Source organism: Cicer arietinum, chromosome 7, assembly GCF_000331145.2.
Source record: "Cicer arietinum cultivar CDC Frontier isolate Library 1 chromosome 7, Cicar.CDCFrontier_v2.0, whole genome shotgun sequence".
Lineage (NCBI taxonomy): Eukaryota > Viridiplantae > Streptophyta > Magnoliopsida > Fabales > Fabaceae > Cicer > Cicer arietinum.
In genome coordinates this window covers 53,640,055-53,662,597 of record NC_021166.2, presented here as the reverse complement: position 1 = coordinate 53,662,597, position 22,543 = coordinate 53,640,055, and the positions used below count along the sequence as shown (strand labels likewise).

The 22,543-nt window shown below is 31.1% G+C and overlaps 3 protein-coding genes and 2 non-coding genes across 6 annotated transcripts; 3 read left to right on the top strand and 2 right to left on the bottom strand.

Moving 5' to 3' along the window:
- The first annotated feature begins 1,000 nt into the window (after positions 1–1,000).
- Positions 1,001–1,072, top strand: TRNAG-UCC (transfer RNA glycine (anticodon UCC)). The gene has a single exon. It is a non-coding gene; the product is annotated as a tRNA-Gly (tRNA).
- Positions 1,073–7,686: 6,614 nt separating this feature from the next.
- LOC101506809 (protein ABIL1) lies at positions 7,687–12,035 on the bottom strand. Of its 2 annotated transcripts, XM_004510646.4 has the most exons (9): positions 11,681–12,033; positions 10,797–10,879; positions 10,180–10,330; positions 9,998–10,097; positions 9,794–9,886; positions 9,593–9,677; positions 9,433–9,485; positions 9,220–9,326; positions 7,687–8,154 (listed from the first exon to the last, which is right to left on the bottom strand). In XM_004510646.4, exons 1-9 carry the CDS (start codon positions 11,777–11,779, stop codon positions 7,996–7,998), a joined length of 930 nt encoding a protein of 309 aa, XP_004510703.1. In that variant the 5' UTR covers positions 11,780–12,033; the 3' UTR covers positions 7,687–7,995. The 2 variants fall into 2 exon arrangements, with proteins under 2 accessions (XP_004510703.1, XP_073220111.1); XM_073364010.1 differs by lacking the exon at positions 9,794–9,886 and having other exon boundaries at positions 11,681–12,035.
- Positions 12,036–13,893: 1,858 nt separating this feature from the next.
- On the top strand, positions 13,894–17,126 carry LOC101506480 (uncharacterized). The gene is made up of 2 exons (XM_004510645.4): positions 13,894–14,346; positions 16,390–17,126. Exons 1-2 carry the CDS (start codon positions 13,985–13,987, stop codon positions 16,790–16,792), a joined length of 765 nt encoding a protein of 254 aa, XP_004510702.1. The 5' UTR covers positions 13,894–13,984; the 3' UTR covers positions 16,793–17,126.
- A 593-nt stretch (positions 17,127–17,719) lies between these two features.
- Positions 17,720–19,094, top strand: LOC101490869 (sufE-like protein 1, chloroplastic/mitochondrial). Its single transcript, XM_012718694.3, has one exon. It carries the CDS (start codon positions 17,756–17,758, stop codon positions 18,824–18,826), a length of 1,071 nt encoding a protein of 356 aa, XP_012574148.1. The 5' UTR covers positions 17,720–17,755; the 3' UTR covers positions 18,827–19,094.
- Positions 19,095–21,032: 1,938 nt separating this feature from the next.
- Positions 21,033–21,182, bottom strand: LOC113787871 (small nucleolar RNA snoR145). The gene has a single exon (XR_003474393.1). It is a non-coding gene; the product is annotated as a small nucleolar RNA snoR145 (small nucleolar RNA).
- Positions 21,183–22,543: the final 1,361 nt, after the last annotated feature.

Below are 22,543 nucleotides of genomic sequence, written 5' to 3'. Positions count from 1 at the left end.
TTTTTGGGTTTCGATAATTGTTTTAAGTAGTTTTGATATTCGTTTATTTTAAGAGCTGAACTTAGAGAATGGTTCATTTTACTTATGCCGACAAATGAAATAACCAGAATGATTTTGATAATAAACCATAATGGTCTTGTATTAAACCAAAATGATCTTCGTTTTTTTTCCATATTTCTATTTTTTATAAAACAAAATAATCTTTGTTTTTCATACTGCTGTTTTTTAATAAATCATAATGATATTTATTTTTCTAGAATTCTATTTTTAATAAACTAGAATTATCTTAGTTTTTCATAATGATGTTTTTTAATAAATCAGAATGGTCTTCGTTTTTTCAATTTAGTTAAAACATGATTTGCTTTGATTTATAATATGATGTGGTCGTTGATTTTTATATGAATGTGTTTGATCACCTTCTTCATAAAGATGTTATCTTGAAGATGAATAATCATTCTCTTGAATGATTGATATATGATTTTTTTTTTTTTTTTTTTATAGATTTTTTCATTATTGAATAGATACTTATGCATTTTGATTATGTGAATGGCTCCTTATTTGTTTACTTATGCAATTCATATTCCTTAAATAAAACTCAAGTGCAATCATTACTAGATCACCATTGATAAAACTTAATCATTTATTTCATAAGATTTGTTGTCATTAAAACATACATTAAAAATGTTTTTACCTCAACAATTATATTCAAAGTATTTTTAGGATTTGTTTCTTATATGATTTGTGATATGTTTTTTATTACAATTTAGCTCTATACATATAAAATAATAAATAAAAGTTTTAAAAACTATTTCTTCATATGTGAAGTGCTAACAACATACTCTAACACACATTCCAACACACTCTTTAATTGATTAAAATTTATATAAGTCTCATCAAATTATGTGTGACTCATTTAAATTTATTGGTACCCATATGTTTTTTTTTTGTGAATTGAGTATTATTAAATATTAAATATGTTTACCAAACATGAGCATCACCAGCGTTTGTAGTCCAACGGTTAGGATAATTGCCTTCCAAGCAATAGACCCGGGTTCGACTCCCGGCAAACGCAGTAATATATTTTTGTTTTGCGTGATGGACCCACCGACTATTTGATTCTTGACAGCATATTATTTTTTCTATGTGGCAAAAGTATTTTGGTTCATCCATTTCTCATCATTTCATTCCAACCCCATAATATTGTATTATCCACCTATATAAAATGTACACTTAGATTAAATTTTAAGTTCTTGTAAAGTTTTGTATTTAGATATTATAAAAAAAAGTAACTTTAATTACAAAAGTAATTTTCGGTATTTTTTTAGTATTTAGTTTTAAGTTAATTCATATTTATGATTTAAATTTTTGAATAATTTTTCTTATAACTGTTTAAAATATTTGTAATTATATAATAGTTGTAATTAATTGATAGTGTAATTTTTTTAACTAGGTGAATAAGTTAAGAAGGAGAATGATAAAAATGTTAAATTGTTTATTTATAATATATATATATATATATATATATATATATATAACAGATTCATTTAAATTGGATTTAAATCGATATATCCACACAAAAACAGGGATAATACATCAAGTCATGTAAAATATTTTATTTTACCACAAATTCAAACGAGACAAATCTACTTCTCAGATTTGAAATTTAACATATTTATTTTTGGTTTCAAAACCAATTTCCAACCTTCAAATTTATTTAGTGTAAGAAGTCAATAATATGTAAATTTAAATCCGTATATAATACCACAAAATAATAACAATAACAATAATATACTTAAACTAATATTGTCCAAAAATAATTTTTTAAATGGGCTAATTTGTATACGATAGATAAGACTTCAGTTTTTCTTAAAGAAAGTCATGCATGTGAGTATCATATATGAGGGTGTTATTTAATAGAAGTCGTACTTAGGTATGTACAACTTCATTTCGGTTTATCTTCAATATTTTAATTAAAAAATTGCAAAAAAAGGATTTATTAAAATAATTTTTAATATTATATTTGTACAAAATAAAATATTAATTGGTGGAAAAATGTCTCACATAAAGTTGTCTTCTTTGTGGTTGAGTTGAACTCTTTGGTATACTTCCTGAGCTCGATTTCCTCGTACTCTAAGTTCTAAAACACCATATTGTATTTGTCTAAAATGCAATGATACAAGTTTATCTTGTTGGTCATTATCATCACTTCCACAGGACATCAAATACCATTAAGATTTTGTGTTGTAAAAATATAATACTAAAAACATACTATATATCATTTTAAGTTATTTAAAAAAATTAAAGCAAAATCTAAATAAAGTAAACAACATAATACAAAACTTTTGATATATGTTAATTCTAAAATTAATAAGAACAAAAATCTACAGCAATTTCAAAATGGGAGGATGGCAAAAGTCACGAGTCAATAACTTAAAAAGAAAATCTGTAGCGGTTTCAAAATGGGAGGATGACAAAAGTCTTGGATCAATAACTTAAGAATATTCTTGAGCATATAATTCTATTGTTTTTCATGTATAAATGTACTCTTCATGAAATCAAATAAAATAATGCTTCTGCAAAATATTTCATGGTATCAGAGTGTGTAAGTCTGCAAGCCAAATATATCATGTCATCAAACAATAACAACACATCACTCCCAAAAATAGAACTAGAACTAAGCATCCAATCTTTCAACCAATGCTCAAGTTTTATCTCCATGAAACTAAGCACAAACAACTTTCTATTGTGGCGCAATCAAATAAAGCCCTTTGTTCGAAATCTTGGTGTTTTTCACCATCTCTCTAGTGAAGAAAAACCAGAATAGGAAACTAAGGGTGACAAAGGTGGAAACAACCTAAATCCAAACTATTCAAAGTGGATCACCAAAGATGGTCTCTTGTGTTCGTGATTACTTGGAACTGTGAAGGAAGAAGTGTTGACCATGATCAACGACGATACTGCATATGAGATATGGACCTCCATTGAAGAACAACTACTGTCGTCGACAATAGAGAAGGCACAAAGTTTGAAAAACATGTTAATGACAATCAAAAAGGGGTCACGAACTCTTGATGAATATCTACGAGAATTCAAATAAATTTGTGATAATCTCGCTGCTATAAAAGAACTTGTTTCTAACCAAGACAAAGTGTTTCAATTTGCTTATGGCCTTGGACCAATGTATGAAACCTTTCGTGTTGCTATGCTTACTAAACTACCTTATCGTTCCTTCAATCAATTTTTGTTAGCTCTCTAAGGGAATGAGCAAATACAAGATGTTTGAAAGGAAGAAGAAAAGAATTTAATGGAGCAGACACAAGCTTTCTTTAGCTAGAGATGACGAGGTCGAGGTCGAAACAGACGTGGCAGTAGAAGTCACTTTAACTCTCAAGGAAGAGGATTCACTCCAACGAGTCGATATAATGGACAAAAAGTAATGAGTTCTCATTTAAGCAGAACCACATTTCAAAGGAGATAAGTCGCATCAAAATACTCAAACCAGTGAGTATAAAAAAATATGTCAAATTTGTAAGACACCAAACCATGAAGCCATTGATTGCTGATATAGGTATGATTATTCTTATCAATAAGAAGATTTTCCTCAAGCTATTGTTGCTCTTGCTCTAAATGACACAAATGACCAATCTTTCATTATAGATTCTAGAGCAACATCTCACATGATTAATGATGCAAATAATCTTTCCTATATTAAACCTTATCATGGAAATGATGTAATCTATGTGGGTGATGGAAATAGCATACCAATAACATATATTGGTGATGTAAATGTTACTACAACAAATAAAAACTTAACATTGAAAAATGTTCTTGTGGTTCATGACTTAAAGAAGAATTTGTTATCTGTTGGAAAATTTGTTTCTGATTACCATTGCAGTTTTGAGTTCACCTCTTTTGACTTTATTATTAGGGACCAAAATCAAAGGATGATTGCATAGGGGCATAAGAAAGGGCACCTGTACACACTCGAAGGAGAATGTTAAGAGGCTTTAAGTGCAATAAAAGGAGGTTAATTTTCCCCAATTTAGCATCAATGACTTGGACATCCAAACATCAAAATCATATCTTCATTGAAAGATAAGATCAATGTAACACAATGGATATCAAAACATATTTTTTGTGTTAGTTGTCAAATGGAAGAAAGTTGTAAATTGTCATTCCAAAGTTCTAATAATTTTTTTGAATTTCCTATTGACAAAATCTATTGCGATCTTTGGGGACCTGCACCTACAACTTCTAATCAAAACTTTTGATATTATGCACTTTTTATATATGATTATTCACGGTTCTCATGGATTTATCCTTTAAAGAAAAAGTCAGGATTGCTAGATTGCTTTTCAAGATTTCAAAGACTAGTAGAAAATCAGCTTGACAAAAAAATTAAGATTTTTCAATGTGATGGTGGAGGAGAATTCAACTCCAATGTTTTTCTAAATCACCTCCATACTTGTGGTATTGAACTTCATGCTTCATGCCTAGGGACCCGAGAACAAAATGGCACCGTAGAACGGAAGCATCGCCATATTATTGAGATTGGGCTAACCATGATGTTTCATGCCAATATTCTATTACACTTATGAGTTGAAGTTTTTCTAACGGTTGTATATTTGATAAACAAGTTGCCTTTATCTACATTGAACAATGAAAGCCCGTATTTTAAGCTTTTCAAACGACATCCACAATATAATGGCTTCCAGGTGATTGGATGTCAATGTTTTCCTTCACTGAGGTATTAAGGGAAGAATAAGTTTTTTGCAAAAACTTATTCTTGTGTTTTTATAGGGTACATTCCAATGCACAAATGGTACATATGTTTGGATCCAAAAACCAAACGTGTTAACATCTCTCGTCATGTTGTCTTTGATGAAACCCTTCAAACCATCAAAAATTGAATCTTCTCATCCCAATCTAGAACTCACTGAGTTTACTAGTGCTGATGAATGGTTAGACTCCAGGTTATATGCAACACAGACTACTAGCAACAAGCTAGTTGATTCCATTTTGGAGGATAATATAGATCATCCAACATATCAATTAAATCCAAATGATGTTAATCAATTTTTACTTTGTGATCAAAACTGTTTTGCAGGACCTTGTGAACATCTAATTCAAAACCAAGATGAAAATGATTATCTTCAAACTGAGCAACAAACAAAAAATGCTATTCTTTAGCAACAACTACCATTGGTAGAAGGAGAGTTGAACCACATTGAAGCCATTTCCACAACTTCTATAGTAACTCAGACACTGCCAAACAAATTGTGTAATCTGTCGGCCTACCTTGCTGACTATGTTGCTCTTGCTACCAAATCACCAAAACAATACATTGAACCAAAAACATTACGAAGTGCCTTAAAGGATCCTCTCTGGGTCAATGCGATGCAAGAAGAATTTTGTACTCTACATTTAAATCAAACATGGAAACTTGTCCCACAGCTTGCCAATGCTAATGTTGTCGGAACAACATGGGTCTATCACATCAAATTAAAAGAAGACGGCTCCATTGACTGCTTCATGGCAATGTTAGTTGCACAAGGCTTTACTCAAATTCTTGAGATTGATTTTGATAAAACTTTCAGTCATGTAGTTAAACACACTACTATTCGCTTTATCATTGCTATTTCTCTTTCACTAAATTGGAGTATGAGACAACTTGATGTAAAAAATGCTTTTCTCCATGGAAACATTAAAGATATTGTTTATATGGAGAAACTTCCCAGATTTTTAAATCTCGACACACCAAATCGTGTATGTATATTGAAGAAATATCTATACAGGCTCAAACAAGCGTCGTGTGCTTAGTTTTATCATTTATACACCTTTTTGCTTTTTCTTGGTTTTCATTGCAGCACTATATATTCTTCACTTTTCATTCTCAAAACAAGTTCAGTAGCCACATTGATTTTAATATATGTTGACAATATTTTAGTTGCAAGCAACAATGACGTCTTCATTACAAATTTGATTCAGTAACTCAGTCATGAGTTCGCTTATAAAGACCTTGGACCTTTGCACTATTTTTTAGGCATAAAATTCATTTGCTTCAAGGATGGTCTTTTTCTAACTCAATAGAAGTATTTCAATGACTTGTCCTCTAAAACTAAAATACTCAGTTGCAAATCCATGGCCACACCACAAGTCCTCAAAGAAAAACCATCATTTTCTAATAATATTATTGTTGATGCTATAGAGTTTCGCAACATTGTAGGTGCACTGCAATATTTAACTTTCACTCGTCCGGATATCACTCATGCTGTTAATCGTGCTTGTCAACACTTCACCGAACCCACTATGACAAATTTAAAGGTAGTTAAGTGCATTTTGGGTTATCTCAAAGGCACACACAATTGGGGGTTGCGTTACCTTTTCAACACTTCCCCTTCCTTGTATGGATTTAGTGACGCTGATTCGGTTGGTTGTCCTATCACAAGACGAAGTACTACATGTTATTGTGTCTTTATTGGTGCTAATTGCATATCTTGGTCCTCTAAGAAGCAATCCATTTTTGCTTGTTCTAGTACTGAAGCAGAATATCGCTCCATGGATCACACTGTTGCCAAGCTAACATGGATCACCTATCTCTTTCATGACACAGGTGTTTCTCTTCCTCGTGCTCCACAACTATTTTGTGATAACATTAGTGCTCTACATATGACAGTTAATCTAGTTTTTCATGCTTGCACCAAACATATTGAGCTTGACTGTCGTTTTGTCAGTGAAAAAATAGCCATATAAGCTCTTGTTACTCCTTACATTCCTACATCATCACAACTTGCTGTTGTCTTTACCAAACCACTGGTGAATGATTCATTTCCCAAATTTTGCAGCAAGCTAGGCGTGTATCCAAATCCACCTGCCAACTTGGGGGGCATGATAAGGAACATAATACAAAACCTTTGATATATGTTAATTCTAAAATTAATAAGGACGAAAAATCTACAGCAGTTTCAAAATGGGAGGATGGCAAAAGTCATGGGTTAATAACTTAAAAATCTGCAACAGTTTCAAAATGGGAAGATGACGACAACGCTTCTGCAAATTTCTTCAAGTTGTACATATGCTTATAAAAACCATGTCGAGTCATACACGCGAGAGTACGACTATAGCTAAAGTCGATATATGCATGAACACCAAAGTTGACACTTGCATGTACACTTAAAAAGTCATTTGATTAAGTATTAATCAATTGTGATACTCTAAACATCCATAAAGGTGGACACTCTCTCTTTACTTTTTCGGGTCCCACTTAATAAATGATATTTGGTGTTTATGAAGAAATTTGATGTAATCATAAATACTTTTTCTAAACATCTATAATGGAGAAATTTGGTGTATGTGAAGTATTATATTAAAAAAAAATAAAAATAAACGAGTGACATCTAATTGTGAGATCTACTTAAACACAAACAAAAAATAGCTACATTGTGTACGTTGCAAAGCTACCAAATTTGTAGACACACCCTGACTATTGACTAGTAGTTTAATGTAGGTTTAGTTATGATACAAAAGGGGTTAACCATCATAATCAGAACCCATCTTGGAAACTTTTCGGAAAAGTTAATAAACCCCTTTGGGATGCCATACCACAAATGTACATTTTACACGTTCCTCAACACTATAGAGGGATCATCTTTTAAAAGAACACAGAGAGATGTAGATCATAGTAAATAAAGAAAAAGAAGATATATATAGATTACAATTCACAAGAGTAACATTGAGCGAGTAGAATATCAAGATCCTAACCATTATCATTGCCGGTTACTATACATTATCATTATTCAAAGGCTTGAAGCAAAAGCTAATTAATTCCGGGCATTTAGGGGAGGCATAGTTATAGGAAAAAGAATTAAGTATCCAGGTAGAATAAAGTAACATCTCCAATCCTTTTATCTAGAAATAGTAAAAAAACCAGTACATCTACACACATCCAAGGGTAATTGGACACAGAAGAGGGATGCCTTAGGAGATATTTATGAATCATGAGAAAGACCCGGCCTTTGATTTTGGTGTTTTCTGCTTGACAAAGAAAGCTGATAGCACGCTCCTGCTGCGAGTAGGGGTTTGGGCAGACTCACGGCGATTTGCGTTGTCAAATGACCTGAACGCTGTCAATGGTTTGGAACCATCCAAAGCATCCTGCAGATCGAGTACTCATGAGTAACTTTTTGACAATTAAATTATTTTAGATTTTAGAAAACAAAAGGAACATGAAGAAATGCACTCTTCAACTATCATGGGCAAAACAAAATGGCTAGCTGGAAATGTTGACTACAGTTTCAAATATTTGGCTCACTAATTGATAGACTATGGTAACATTTATTGGGCATGGTGCATGTGAAATAAAATAAAAAACCACAGCAGAAGTGAAGAACCATGCATCTTCCTATCTCATTTAGTGACATTGTAACCTGAATTAAAAATCTCAGTTGAAAGTTCTTTTATGTGATGCATAGGCAATAGGAACATGACCAGTCATCCCCCACCGAAGTTTCTCAAAGTAAACTACGAAATGGTAAATATAATTCGGTGGCTGACGTAATGATCTCCAACAAAAACCTATTTCTCCAATTGAACAAACACTTGTAAGAACATCATACTAAAAATATGAGCTGTTTCTACCCAAGGACTAGAGGCAAACACCTCTCAATCGATCAATTCTCGCAAAAAAAAAACACTTATGTTAGTGAAAGATATAAAGAACAATGGCCTGGACTTATTATGAAGCTGTAATTCTAAAGCAATGTGTTACTATTATCAGTTGAAGCCCTCAGATTCTCCCAAGAAGTCTTAGACATCGAATATTAATGCTTTATCCTATGCTAGAAAAGTAAAACACTTCTCTTTGAAACAGTGTTTATGCCCATAATGTAGCAGCAACACACACCCCATAAGACTACTACTAAAATGCAGAACTTCATAACCTACTGCAATGCAGAGCTTATCACCTACATGAACTGTTAATCAAGTCCAAGTCATTGAATTATTTCATACAAGATTTTATTTGGTAACTTAAACAGAAATTTAACACTTTTTTCCTTTTCAACAAAGTGCTAGCCAAGCAATTTCAGCAAAACATTAACAAACACGTTTTAGAACAATGGCAGACAACTAGCAAAGAATAGGTAAACAATAATGCAAAATTGGCCATCAAATATGGTGCTGCCAGGCACTTTCAGTTTTTGATAAATAATATGCCATTACCCTGCGTGTGCCGCCCAAAGTTTGTACAGGTATACTAGAAGTAGGAACTCCATTCGTTAAGTGAATTTGTGCTGGTGAGGATTTCATCCAGGTGCTCTCTTCATTATCTGCAGGGACATAAGGAGATATGATTTATACATCAAGAAATAATCGTTATTTGACTAATTTAACTGAATTATTATATTATACAAGAGATACAACTATATCACAAACCTAAAAGGTGGAAAAATCCAGAGGCCTTGGCAGAAAACTTTGGGTTCTCGATGCTGCAAAAGAAGATATCATATTATAATGCCATTCATGTTTTAGAGCTGAAAACAGAAAAAGCAGCAATGTTGTGCAACCTCATACAATCAAATTACCCTGAACTTACTTTGGGGAAGCATGCGGAGTCCCTTTCAATGTAGACTTAGTCTCTGATGCTAAATGCCATGAAAGAGTTTTTGCTGGAGGGGCACCTAGATATAAAAATATATATTCTGATTAATAATATACTATTCACTAATGGAAAAAGAATCACTGTCAAAATAAACACAAAAATTCTAGAAGGGACAAAATTCCCTCCACCACACACCTGAAGATTGAAAACGAGTTCTGGTTTGAAATGAATTCTGTTTTGCATCAATCTGTATGTGTGGACTGAAATGTACCTTTTTATTGACAGAATCTAGCTTGCATTGTTAAACAAACATGCATAGAATCATTAGTAAAAACTACGGGTATAGATATGCCGTGCCAATAATCAGATCCAGACCAACATAAAAGCAAGGAGCCCTACTTGGCAAAATATAGTGCTTATGATGTCTGGGAATGAAAGCCAACAACTGCTGCTGCCAAAGACCTTCTTTATGCGTGTAAATTTGGCACGTAAGAAGTTTCTGGTATTAAGAAAATATGTTACTTCAACTTCACAAGATATTTGTCTATTAAAACATAATATTTAAAAAATGATGTAATTACCTGATTTATAGTAGAGACCTTCAAATCCATGGTTGAGACATCCAATGTGTGCTGCTCAAGAAGGTCAGTTAACTTGTATGCAACAGTTCCAAGATGATCAACGGCATTCACAAGGGCTCTTACAGCATAATCTTTCAGGTTGTCAAGAACCCTAATGCATTAATAACATACAGCTAAGGAAATTTCAACAAAGCTCAAAAACAAGAATATTTTGGAAAAAAAAATGTTATTGAAAATGGCACCCGTTTATGTCTTACCAGAAATTACGTATGATCCTATAATACTAAAGGAACCCACCCCAACCAGTCACCAAAACTTTTAGGGACTCAAATTACATATCCTTTTAGGAATACTATAACACTATTTCTCACTAATTTCACAATTGAAGCATGACCTTACTTTTTAAGAATCGGTATGGTGAATGCTTCTGTATTTACATATCAATAATGGGGGTACAATTGTGAAACTAAAGATTAACTAGAAGAAAATTGCACCAATAATTGTTTGTCCCGAAGTGGGAGTTTGGTCATGGAAGCCAGAGAGAAACCACAACAATCCTTATATTTTCTTAAGAACAAGTTTAAGAAAAAAAGACATTAACAAAAAGGAATTCCTACATTTGTTTCTGTTCACTATGGAGATAAGATTTTTCACAGTATTCTGCAGCCGAATAAAGTTGAGGCCTCAGATTCTTAAGTTCCTGAAAGACCATAATATGAGGATCAAATGACTGTTCAATCATGTCACAACAATCAAAGATAAATAAATAAAAAATAAACCAGTAACATTAAAAATTACACAGCCATGTTAATCCCTGAATCAGTGATAACTAATATTAATAATGCCACTTTGTTTATCTATGCACCTATTATTTAGTACCATTTGAATCCTGATTCCACAAATAAACATGTTTATACTACATCCCATTGACTTCAGGTCCAAATTTCCAATCATCTCATTATTCATTTCAGGATATCAAGCTAAACAGTTCCAATAACAGTTAAAAACTAAATAAAATCTGCACAATTAACATCACAATTTTAATAATAATTCAATCCCCTAAGTCTGTATAGTTTGACAAACTTAAATTAACAAGCAATAATTAAGTAATCCTAGGACCGTGAATAGTTATTCCAGGATTAAGCTTGAACTATTTATATTTAGCACTCACATTTTAGATTAAAGACCTGTATGTCTATGAGATACGACACTGATTCGAACACATATGGTTAGATTTTATCATGTATATATTTTTTTAAATTATTACTATATATACATGTTTGGTATTTCTATCTACGTGCTTCATAGATTTTGATTAAAATCACATTTACGAAACCTAATTGGGAACCTACACAACTACATATGCCAGATACAAAATCCACCAAACAAATCGAAACAAATGCAGATCTGAACTCTAAAAATAGTATAAATAATTAACTAACAGAAAAAAAGAAGAAAAAGAAACAGAGCGAAAAAAGTGAGAATTATTCAGAGAGAGAACCTGCAAGGCGTTGACGAAGCTCTTGCTACGTTCCATGGAGACTTCGTCGAAGGTCATGGAGGAGTTATGAAACGCTGTCGTTGGGTGCTCCAACTCCATAGCTATAACGGAAACGTAACTAACTCAACTAACCAATACAAAAACTTCGATCAATAAAATAAAATTGAAAAAGAAGAATATGATTTAGAAATGCAACAGAACCGCCATTGATGATGTTATGATTAATGCAAAATAATGAAATGGAGAAAAGAAAACGGAGAGAGGGGGGTGTAAAAACGAAAGGGAGTATTTAATAGAGATGCCACGTGGCAGGTGAGTTAGTTGAAGGCAACTTCCAGTTCACTCCATTTAGTACCCGACGGTGTGTTTGGTATGGTTATAAGACGATGTTACCCTTATGGGTTGACGGTTGACCTAACACCACTGCCTTTTTTTTTTCTTCTAAGAAAATAATTCTCTGCATCATTGCAATGATTTATGAACGCATTCATCATAATGTATCTAATAATCTATGTATTATGAAATGCAGCTTTCTTTGATTCTTTTATACATATTCATTGAGTTAATTAATGATGCACTTTATTTTTAAAAAGTAGAAACAAATTGGCTGGCAATCATTCATATAAATATATATGAATAGACCAAAAAAAATTGATAGATGTTTTACAAATTATAACTTTTATATAAACGTAAATTTCAAAAGTAAAATTGCAACTTTTCAAATATATGGATAGTCTTGTATTAAATTTTACCTTTTTGAAAAGAAATTTTTGTTACATGTGGTAATATGCTATTTAATTCATGAGACGTATATTTTAATTCATAAAATTAATGGCCAATTTTGTAGACATTAAATATATATTTTTATTACAATTCAATATAGATACATATAAACAACACCAACTTAATTATAAAAGTACAACCTAGTTTAGCACAGTATAGTTTTTTCTTTCAAGATCACTTAAGAATTTCTCCTCTACAAAATTTAGTCTTAGTTTTTTCAATGAGACCCAAATCAACCACACTAAATATTTTGATGGGGTCCATAACTTTTTATCAATATTTTACACATTATACACCTTTTTTTACTATAATTATACACTCACGCATATGAATATGTATAGTACTTTTTAATGTTAAAAAGGAAAACTTTAGTTTTCATTAATTTAAAAAATAATAGAAAGTACTTCTCAATATATTTTCCCTTTTTTAAATAAATAATATGAGAATGTGTGTGTCAAACTCAAAGACATAAATCATTTATTTGTGAAAGGTAAGGGGTTATTGGCTATTGACACATATTTGTTACCCACCAAGTTACCACACGTGTGGATCTATACTTAATCAGGCCGCGTTTCATTTTCTCATAAGTGGATTTGGAGAAAAAAAAGGTATATATATATATATATATAATTCACTCTCCTCACACAAATTGAGTCCAAATAAAAACCCAATGTTATATATATATATTAAGAACATGTTTCAATACTAGAAGATTTGAATGCAAAAGAATAAAAGAATAATTAGTGTGTATTCGCCTATTTCCAACTCAAATTCTATAATAATTCAAATTTGAATTCTACATTGATATAAAAATATCATCTATGAATATGCAGTTTATTAATTTAATTTCAATTAACGTTTTACAAATATTGCTTTTTCTCTACTATAGTCACTTCCATTCTACAATCGTTGCTTTTTATTAACCAAGAGTGTCTGTCCTTTCTTTTTCTTTAACTCTCTTTTCATTTTTTTTTATTAAAAAGGGGTAAGAGTAGTCTAATATTATTTTTTGATATAAAATGACATCAATAATTCAAAATTTTTTCTTTTTTTTTCATATTTAAAAAATTTGTTACTTATATAAATTTATTTTATTATCAGTTCTTCATCTAAATATGATATTATTTTATTTATTTTTTGTTTTTATTTTTATTTTTAGTCTCACTATATCATTTTAATTTATTTAAAATTTTCATTTCATATATTTATTAAAATATCTGAAAAATCGTTTATTAGTATTATATTTTAAGAAAATCCAATTAAAAAAGATAAATAATAATAATTTTGAATAATTTTAAATGAATTTATAAATATTTATATTATTAAGTTGGAAGTTGCTTTTATTTTTGAATATAAGAATTAATTAATACAAAAAAAACCAATTATCCACAACTTGATCTCTTTTTAACCCAATATAATCCTCCAATCACATTTTCCCGAGAAAAAAAAAATGAAATTTTCTCGATCAATTTTCCCCTGAAATTAATTTTCAAAAAAAAAAAGAAAATCCAAGCTTCTACGATGTCCCTTCTGGTACACTTCCCGGAAATGCACGTTTCCCCTCAAACCACACAAAACCCTAACCCTAAACTGAGGAAATTCCACACCTTTAAACCCTACACAAAATTGAAAGCAATTAGGTCAAAGCACAGCGTGAAAATTTCTTCCGAAGTGAAGGATTATGCTGTTTTGGATTTGGGTTTGGATCGGAATTTGAAGCAGTACGGTCAATTCTCGGCTCCGGTGAAGAGTGATTCGAAGTCGAGCAAAGAGGAAGAGGAAGAAAAGCAGAATTATTATGTGAATATGGGATATGCTATTCGAACTTTGAGGGAAGAGTTCCCTGATCTCTTTTACAAGGAACTTAGCTTTGACATCTATAGGTTTGGATTTTGCTTCTTGTGTTTCATCATTTTGCATAATCCCGTGTTTGTTTTTTGAGTGTACAAGGATAATATGATTTTATGCTTATTATTCTATATATATTATATCCTAATGTTTAGAGTGAATACTAAATAGTCAAGTTTGTCATGAAAGGTAGTTATGCTAACTCCTTAGTGATAGAAATCAATCTTGCGTTAGATTTTCAAGGGATTAATTTGGTACATGTATTATATGAGTAAATTGACAAATTAGTTCTCGAAATTGTGATCATCCATCAAAATAGTCTTTGAATTTTGTGAATTGGCAAATATATCTCTAAAATTGTAACACATCCGTCAAAATAGTTTCTATGTTAACTTTTGCTCATAGAAGCTATGATGATCACGTGACCTTCCATGTGTGTTCCACATTAATGCCACATCACCAAAACTAAATTGTATATGAAATTTTATGAGATAAATGTTTGGATTCTAAGGTCGAGACCGTGTAATTGGCACAAAATGCATGAATTTAACGTGTCACATAAGTTTTTGGTGAAGTGACATTGACATGGAATCCATATATTTATTTAATGTGCCATGTCATAGCCTCCAATGATAGAAGTTAACAAAAAGACCATTTTGAACAGCAAAGATTCTTGATTTTTTTACAGCAAAGGATCAAATTCCTTAATTTGACAATGAACTACCATTTGAAATATTCAGTGTCATTTTCATTTATTCAGAGATTAATTTGATGGATGTTTTTTGTTTTAGGGATAGGGACTAACTTCACTGCTTTTCAAGTTAAGTTCAAATGTCACCCATTAATTGCATGTGGTTCATGTGTTAACTTGTTAATGAGCATGCCCCATGGGGCATTGAATTGGGCTAAAAAATCTTAAAGATTGTGCCAATGAAGCTTGTTCTGTTATTTATATAGTTGTGAACTTTTGATATTTACTATTTCCCTAGCAATTAAAAGTGAAATTATCGATGCCCTTTACTTATATTATAGCCTACTTTTCTTTTCTTTCTTTTTTGAGATACTGGTTATATTGGAAAGTGTCATACTGTCAAATTTTGTCTACATTTTATCTTGGTGGCTGGTTGAAGTTGTGATTAGTGAATTGTTCATCATGAGTTCATGACTTATTTCACTTTTATTTTTTTTGCCAAAGGTTGTTGAACTTGTTATGCAATTCTCCATTTGAGTCCTAAGCATTGCATTAATGTATCCAGAAAGAATTTTGGCTAGAATGTATTGAGGAGGATTATTGTCCTAGCCAAAATAATAAGAGGACATGTTAATCTTTTAATTAAGTTAATAAGATTAGAAGGAGGCTTTTTCATACACCATTTTGTTGACTTATATTTCACAGGAGTTGCAAAATTATATACTTTCCATCGGTTGAATTATGCAACAGGTTATTCTTAACCATGAATTAACGCCTTGCATTTTAAGCTAACAAATACCTTTCATGTTCAATTATTGTCAGAATTAAGAAGTAGGACTAACCGTTCCCATAACTGGATGCATTTCCTAATGAGAAAACAATAATTGTTTGGGTTTATTACGAGGGCGGGGTAAGGAGGAGAAGAAAGAGAAATAGGGGGTATTTGTGGGAGAATGTTATACTATGAATACATCAGATGTTATTAGCATCGAGAATTGAGATTTGAATATAAACAGGATCACTGAAGTATTGCATGATGTCCTTGCTATGCTCAATGCTATAACTCAAATGTCAAATGAGGTCCAAACATATTTTAGTGTAATTTAGCATCCCATATTAGGAAGGGACCAGTATGGCCAAAAGACACTTCTTGTGGCCTTTGTCTTTGTATATATGTGTTTTTCAGTGCTTCAGGGCTAAGCCTCTTTCCAGTTTCCACCTCATCCAATATATGAAATCAAATATGTTTTCCCACTAGTTGCTGTGAATTTGATAAGTTGGTTATGTTATGAGCTTGTGTAAGGAAATTAAATTCCTTATTAATGTTTTCTCTCTACTCTGATCTGCTAAATTTGCTGACTGTAACATCTCTTTTGAATTTTTACAGGGATGATATTGTATTTAAGGATCCTTTGAATACATTTATGGGCATTGAGAATTACAAATCAGTCTTCTGGAATCTACGATTTCATGGCAAGATATTTTTCAAAGCTTTGTGGATAGACTTAAATAGTGTGTGGCAGCCCGTTGAGAATGTCATTATGGTTCGCTGGACTGTTCACGGAATCCCACGAGTTCCATGGGAAAGCCGCGCTAGGTTTGATGGGACCTCTGAGTATAAACTTGACAAACAAGGTAAGATTTACGAGCATCGGGTTGAGAACTTTGCTCTGAATTCACCTCCTAGGTTTAAAGTGATGTCTGTGGAAGAATTGATCCAATCTCTTGGCTGCCCGTCGACCCCAAGACCAACTTACTTTGAAATATCTTCATCTACTGAGAGAAAGTAAAGTTACTCATGCTCTTCAAAAAGTTTTGGACCAAATTGTGCATATTATAGTATACATTGAGCTAGAATCTAGCATCTTGTTGTAGTATAAAACCTTAACAACCTGGCCTTTTTCTTTAGATTTAAAGGTTTATATGTATATGATGACTTAATGGTGTGCAGATCTACTGGCACCAGTTTATAGGGTGTTCGTTGGCTGTGTAAGTAGTTGAGTTTGAAAATCCATGTATATAAATATGATGCAATTGCTACTTAAGTTTTTATCAACATATAAGCTATTCATGTACTAATTTCCCAAGAATAATTCATATATTTCAGTCTTGCTTCTCACTAAATCTAACCTCCTATCCCTTTTTATATCTTGACATCAGAAATTTCGATTTTTGTATTGGTGTTACTTATCTCACCCAAACATAAATTCTGAAGTATGCATTTGGAAAAACCACAAATTAGTAGTGGTATCACATCTATATGTAACCACTCATATATAATATCAACTATCGACTAAACCATAAAGACATAAACAACATCACATCTATATGTAACTGTTTATATCGGGATTGAACAAGAACACATTGTTATTGACAAAATAATAATTATGTACTTCATCTTTAATTACAAACTAATTTTTATTTTCAATTCTCTTGGTATCATTTTCGTATAAATAAAAATATTGAAATTGAATGAAAATTGTAATGATTAAAACAAGTCGTTTTTTCTTTCTCCTCCAATGTTTTCAAAAATTTCCAAAAATATATCTAGATAGATCAATTCAAACTTATATTTTCGCATCTAAAATGGTCAATATTAAACACAAATTGAAGACTTAATAAAATCCAGAAGAAAAAAAAAACAGCTGGGCCACCCATCAATAAAAGCCCAAGCAAAAAGCCCATAAGAAGAAAATCTCCTCTCTTTGTCTTTGGTACAGTCTCAACCAAACAAACCAACTACTGCAAATGCAATGCACATAATTTCTGCAACAACAATCATGTCCACAACCAATTCCCTTTCTTCATCTTCATTTCGATTATTCACATCCAAATTCCCTCTTTCCTTCTTCAACAAAAATACCTCACCTTTCTTCATCACACCAAAAAACACCCTCTTCTCTTTCAAACCCATCACCTTCCAAACACTCCCAACAAAACCATTACCATCATCATCATCGTCGTCGTCAACTTCCCTTCAACCTATTGAAGAACTCCCTCCAAAGCTTCAAGAAATCGTTAACCTATTCCAATCCGTACAAGAACCCAAATCTAAATACGAACAGCTTCTCTTCTACGGCAAAAACCTCAAATCCCTCGAACCCCAATTCAAAACAAAAGACAACAAAGTTGAAGGTTGTGTTTCTCAGGTTTGGGTCCGAGCCTACTTGGACAGTGACAAAAACGTTGTATACGAAGCTGATTCCGATTCTGTTCTCACCAAAGGTCTCGCTGCTTTGCTAGTTCAAGGCTTTTCGGGTCGACCCGTTAACGAAATCATTCGGGTCACGCCCGATTTCGTTGTGCTTCTCGGGTTGCAACAGAGTTTAACACCTTCTAGAAATAATGGGTTTTTGAATATGCTTAAATTGATGCAGAAAAAAGCACTTTTGCTTTATGTTGAAGATGAGAAAAAGGGTGCTTCTGAATTTAACTCAGTTGGAGATTCTGATTCTAAAGATGATAGCTTTGTTGAGAATTCGAGTGACCCTTTTGTGATTTCATCACAAAGTTCTGATTTTGATGATGAGAATGTTGAATTGGGAGGGAGAGGGAAGAGGATTAAGGAGAAGCTTGAAAAGGAGCTTTTTCCTATTGAATTGGAAGTTGAAGATGTGTCTTATCAACATGCTGGACATGCTGGTGTTAGAGGGAGTGATGGTGAGACACATTTCAATGTTAAAGTTGTTTCTGAAGACTTTGAAGGGAAGAGTTTGGTTAACAGGCATAGGCTTATTTATAATCTGCTTCAAGATGAGTTGGATTCTGGACTTCATGCTTTGTCGATTGTCGCTAAGACGCCTTCTGAAGTCGGTGAAGGGTGAAAAGGTTAATGCATAGGAAGAGAGGTTAAAGTTTTCTCCTTTGTTCTTGTTGTGTTAGAGAATGTACTTGTTTTGCTTAGAGAACCAAAAGGGTATTTATATTTTTGTTAGATTAGTTGTTTTAGTTTGAGTATAGTGTCTTGTGTTTATAAAGGGTATAGTTTGAGTATAGTTGTTTCATTTTTCTGATGGAATTTTCAATAATTTAAGTGTTTCTGTAAATTTATAAAGCTCAGATGGTATGAATCCAGAGGCTAGACTTCTTGCAGCTGAGATGTTCATTCTTATACTGTGGCAATTTTGCCATTGAAAAACTGAAAGAGATTTGTGGCTTCTAAACACAACTTTTTTTTAGAATGCCTTGTTATTTTGGTCATTACTTTTAGACAAGGATTTGAGGCTGATTATAGTACTGAATAGAGGCGTTTATTGTTGTTGATATGAGTATGAGTAGCAGTCATCATTGGTAATAAAGATGCTAACCTGTCACAACCTTTGATTTCCTTATTGTCTATTATCATTTAAAAACATAGAATTGAAAAGAAGAAGAAAAAAAGAAGGTAAATTCATTGAAATATTATTTAGGCATTTAGGCCCTTCTTTATTATTACATATAAAAGAAAGAAGGGGTGTGTGTGTGTGAGAGAGAGACAGGGAGGGAGGTAAACTACGATTTGTTTTTAATTTTCTTTTAATTTAACCTCTGGTTGATTGGTAAGGTATTATCTTTTTGTATTGTGCTTGTGAGAAAAAGAAATCGGTATATATTGATATTTATTTGTAACATTTACCTATAAAATGCATCATATCATGCAATCAGTAGGGGCAATATTTATAGACGCCGGAATAATTTCTGGCATTTGTAGAAATTATCACCTTCCTTGATATTTTTACTACACCCGCAATTAATTGTATAAAAGTTTATTGAATTTAGGTTGAATTTCTGGCATTTAGGCTTTCATTGCTATAACCTTAAATTCTTAAAATTTGCATGACAATGTGACTGAGAAGTCTCTGGCTTTCCTTATACTTTTAACATTCTGAAAAATGAGATGACTATATTATGACAGTGCCTTTTTTTCATTATGTACATGCTGTTAGAATACTTGTTTTGGTTTGAATATAGTATCTTATGTCATTACAATGATGAATAATAATTCATTTTCTGATGGAAATTACTATAATTTAAGGGTTTCTGTAAATTTATTAGGCTCAGATGGTATGAATCTGGAGTCCGGACTTCTTACAGCTGAGGTGTTCGTTCTTATACTATGACAATTTAGTCATTGAAAATCAAGCCATGATTTTTGGCTTCTAAACACTATTGTGACTTATAATTTGATTTTCTCCTGTATATTATGATTTTCATATCCATATGCAGAGATGGACTATATGAAAAATCCTTAGCAAAAATTTTCTATAAAGTACTAAATGTCATAATAGAAAAAGCTACTAACTACCAAGTTTTTTTTAACTTACAATAGGAATTACACTTCAACAGAGTCAATAATTAATATTTCACATACTTTAATGGTTTGGTTAATTAATATTTCACATATAACAAAAATCCACTTAAATTAAATCGATCTATCTGATTTTCAGTTTAAAAAATCAAACTAAATTAGATTGTAAATTAGTGAATCAATTTATTTTTGAACCAAACCAAACTAATTTGTAAACTAAATTTTACATAATCACTCATAATTACTTCTAAAAAATAAATTTGATTTTAATTTTTTTAAATTAAAAATCAGTTCAATTCAATTTTTTAAAAATCAATTCAAAAATAGTTCAATTCTCAATTTTTATAAATCAGTTTAGTTCAATTTTTTATTTTTTTAACACCCTTAATTTGGTTAATATGTCACATTTACCACATTATAATCTAAGATGAATAATATTTTGACAATACAACTCCAATTACTCTCTTGTGTCATGGTGAATAAAAAATAATTGAAGTTTAAATCTTTTAAATATGACAATGTTTATTAAAGTCTATTTACTCATCTGAATTTTTGAATTCAATTTGTTTATTAAAGTCAAAATTTATATTGTTGCAAAAGGTGATTCAACCTCCAGTTTTAAACCAAAATAATCAAAATAACTCTCTTCAGTTTACTCTACTCTGATATTTATTTTAACACATAAAATAAATTTATATGAAAATTAATTTATACAGAGAATCAAAAATATTCTTTGAAAATTTTAGAATATAGCCGAGATTTCTAGATACACCAAAACACATAAATTTGGATATCCTACGATTCGGCAAATAAATCTGCGAAGGTTAAGAAATATATAGTTAGAGTGGCCTCAATAATAAGAGTAATTCACCTCTCTGCTGGGATCTTCGCATTTTTAATAATAATTATTATAATAAATAAAATAATGTTGAAATCAAAATCTAAAACCAAGCTACAGGATGAAACACTTGGTCGATAATAAGATCTAGATCTCAATTCAATTTCCGAAAGCAAACTTGAAGTAAAAACGCACTGATTAATGGCGTTTCCTCCATAGGACCTTCGATTTAAATTTCAAAAACAAATACAAATTATTTAAAAAAGAAAAAGAAGTTGTGATTTGATAATGCTCAGTGAATACGAACCAAAACAAAGGGATCATGTTGCAGAAATATCAGCAATCACTATTATTCCTTTTGTTTGTTTCTCTTCATCGCAAATATTTTTGGTACACGAAAGAAAAAAATATTGAAGAACGATAAGCTGCGGCTGTAACCCTAATAGCTATACAAAGCTGATGAGATACAGATAGAGCATTGCATGCTCCTTTATATAGTGCATTCGGACTCTAATGCTAAGCCATTTTTTTTTTTTTTTTTATAAAAATATAAACTAGAATCATCTCACATGCTAAACCGGCCCAATTGTTTAAATAATTTTTAGGTTTTCTGTTAAAATAAATAAATTTATAGATTTAAATATATTTTTGGTTATGTATATTATATTATATTTTTATTTTTATAGTGTTTTTAAAAATATTTTTGTTTTTGTTTTTTGAAAAAAGTATATTAAATATTTTGTGTATGACACAGATCAATTATGATATCAATAAATTTTGTATAGACTAAAACAATATTATATATAATTATAATAGTTTAGATGTAAAATAATAGGTATTAGTTACGCAACTAGTGTTATTAGAGGAAGGTAAATGTTAATTACTCTAAATTTCATATTATTTTTTAAAATAAATAAATAAAATATAATATATTTGTAAGAATTAAAAAAAAAAAAGGACACTCAAGGACAAACATCATATAAAATATAAATACTTTTACAGTGTCATAAAAGAAAAAAATTATATATCAATAGTATAATATAAATAAATCATATGGTTGTAATGTGGCAATAATGTAAACAAATTTATACTGACGGTGTATGACAATTAATAAATTCATTATAAAATACAACATTTAATATTCATATGTCTAACTCAATTAAATATATTGATATTGTTAGACTGAATACATTAGAATCGAACTCAGAATATCGCAATTGTAGGTGAACATTTTTACCATACAAACAAATATATTGGGATTGATATGCTGCTAGTGTGATGATTTTTGAGTTGATGTGTTATTTCTGTATATTTTTTAATTGAATGCAAACAAAATGATCAGCAAATTTCCTTTGAAATCTTTGATGTGATTTGCAAAAGTATAAAAACATATTTTTCAATAGTAGTTTATAGAAA

Excerpts from the sequence above, each read along its gene's own strand:
- LOC101506809 (XM_004510646.4), bottom strand. The coding sequence starts at position 11,779 with ATGGAGTTGGAGCACCCAACGACAGCGTTTCATAACTCCTCCATGACC. Across the intron at positions 10,880-11,680 it reads GCTTCGTCAACGCCTTGCAG|GAACTTAAGAATCTGAGGCC; the intron begins GTTCTCTCTCTG and ends ATGGTCTTTCAG. Across the intron at positions 9,327-9,432 it reads TGGATTTTTCCACCTTTTAG|ATAATGAAGAGAGCACCTGG; the intron begins GTTTGTGATATA and ends ATGTCCCTGCAG.
- LOC101506480 (XM_004510645.4), top strand. The coding sequence starts at position 13,985 with ATGTCCCTTCTGGTACACTTCCCGGAAATGCACGTTTCCCCTCAAACC. Across the intron at positions 14,347-16,389 it reads CTTAGCTTTGACATCTATAG|GGATGATATTGTATTTAAGG; the intron begins GTTTGGATTTTG and ends GAATTTTTACAG.
- LOC101490869 (XM_012718694.3), top strand. The coding sequence starts at position 17,756 with ATGCACATAATTTCTGCAACAACAATCATGTCCACAACCAATTCCCTT.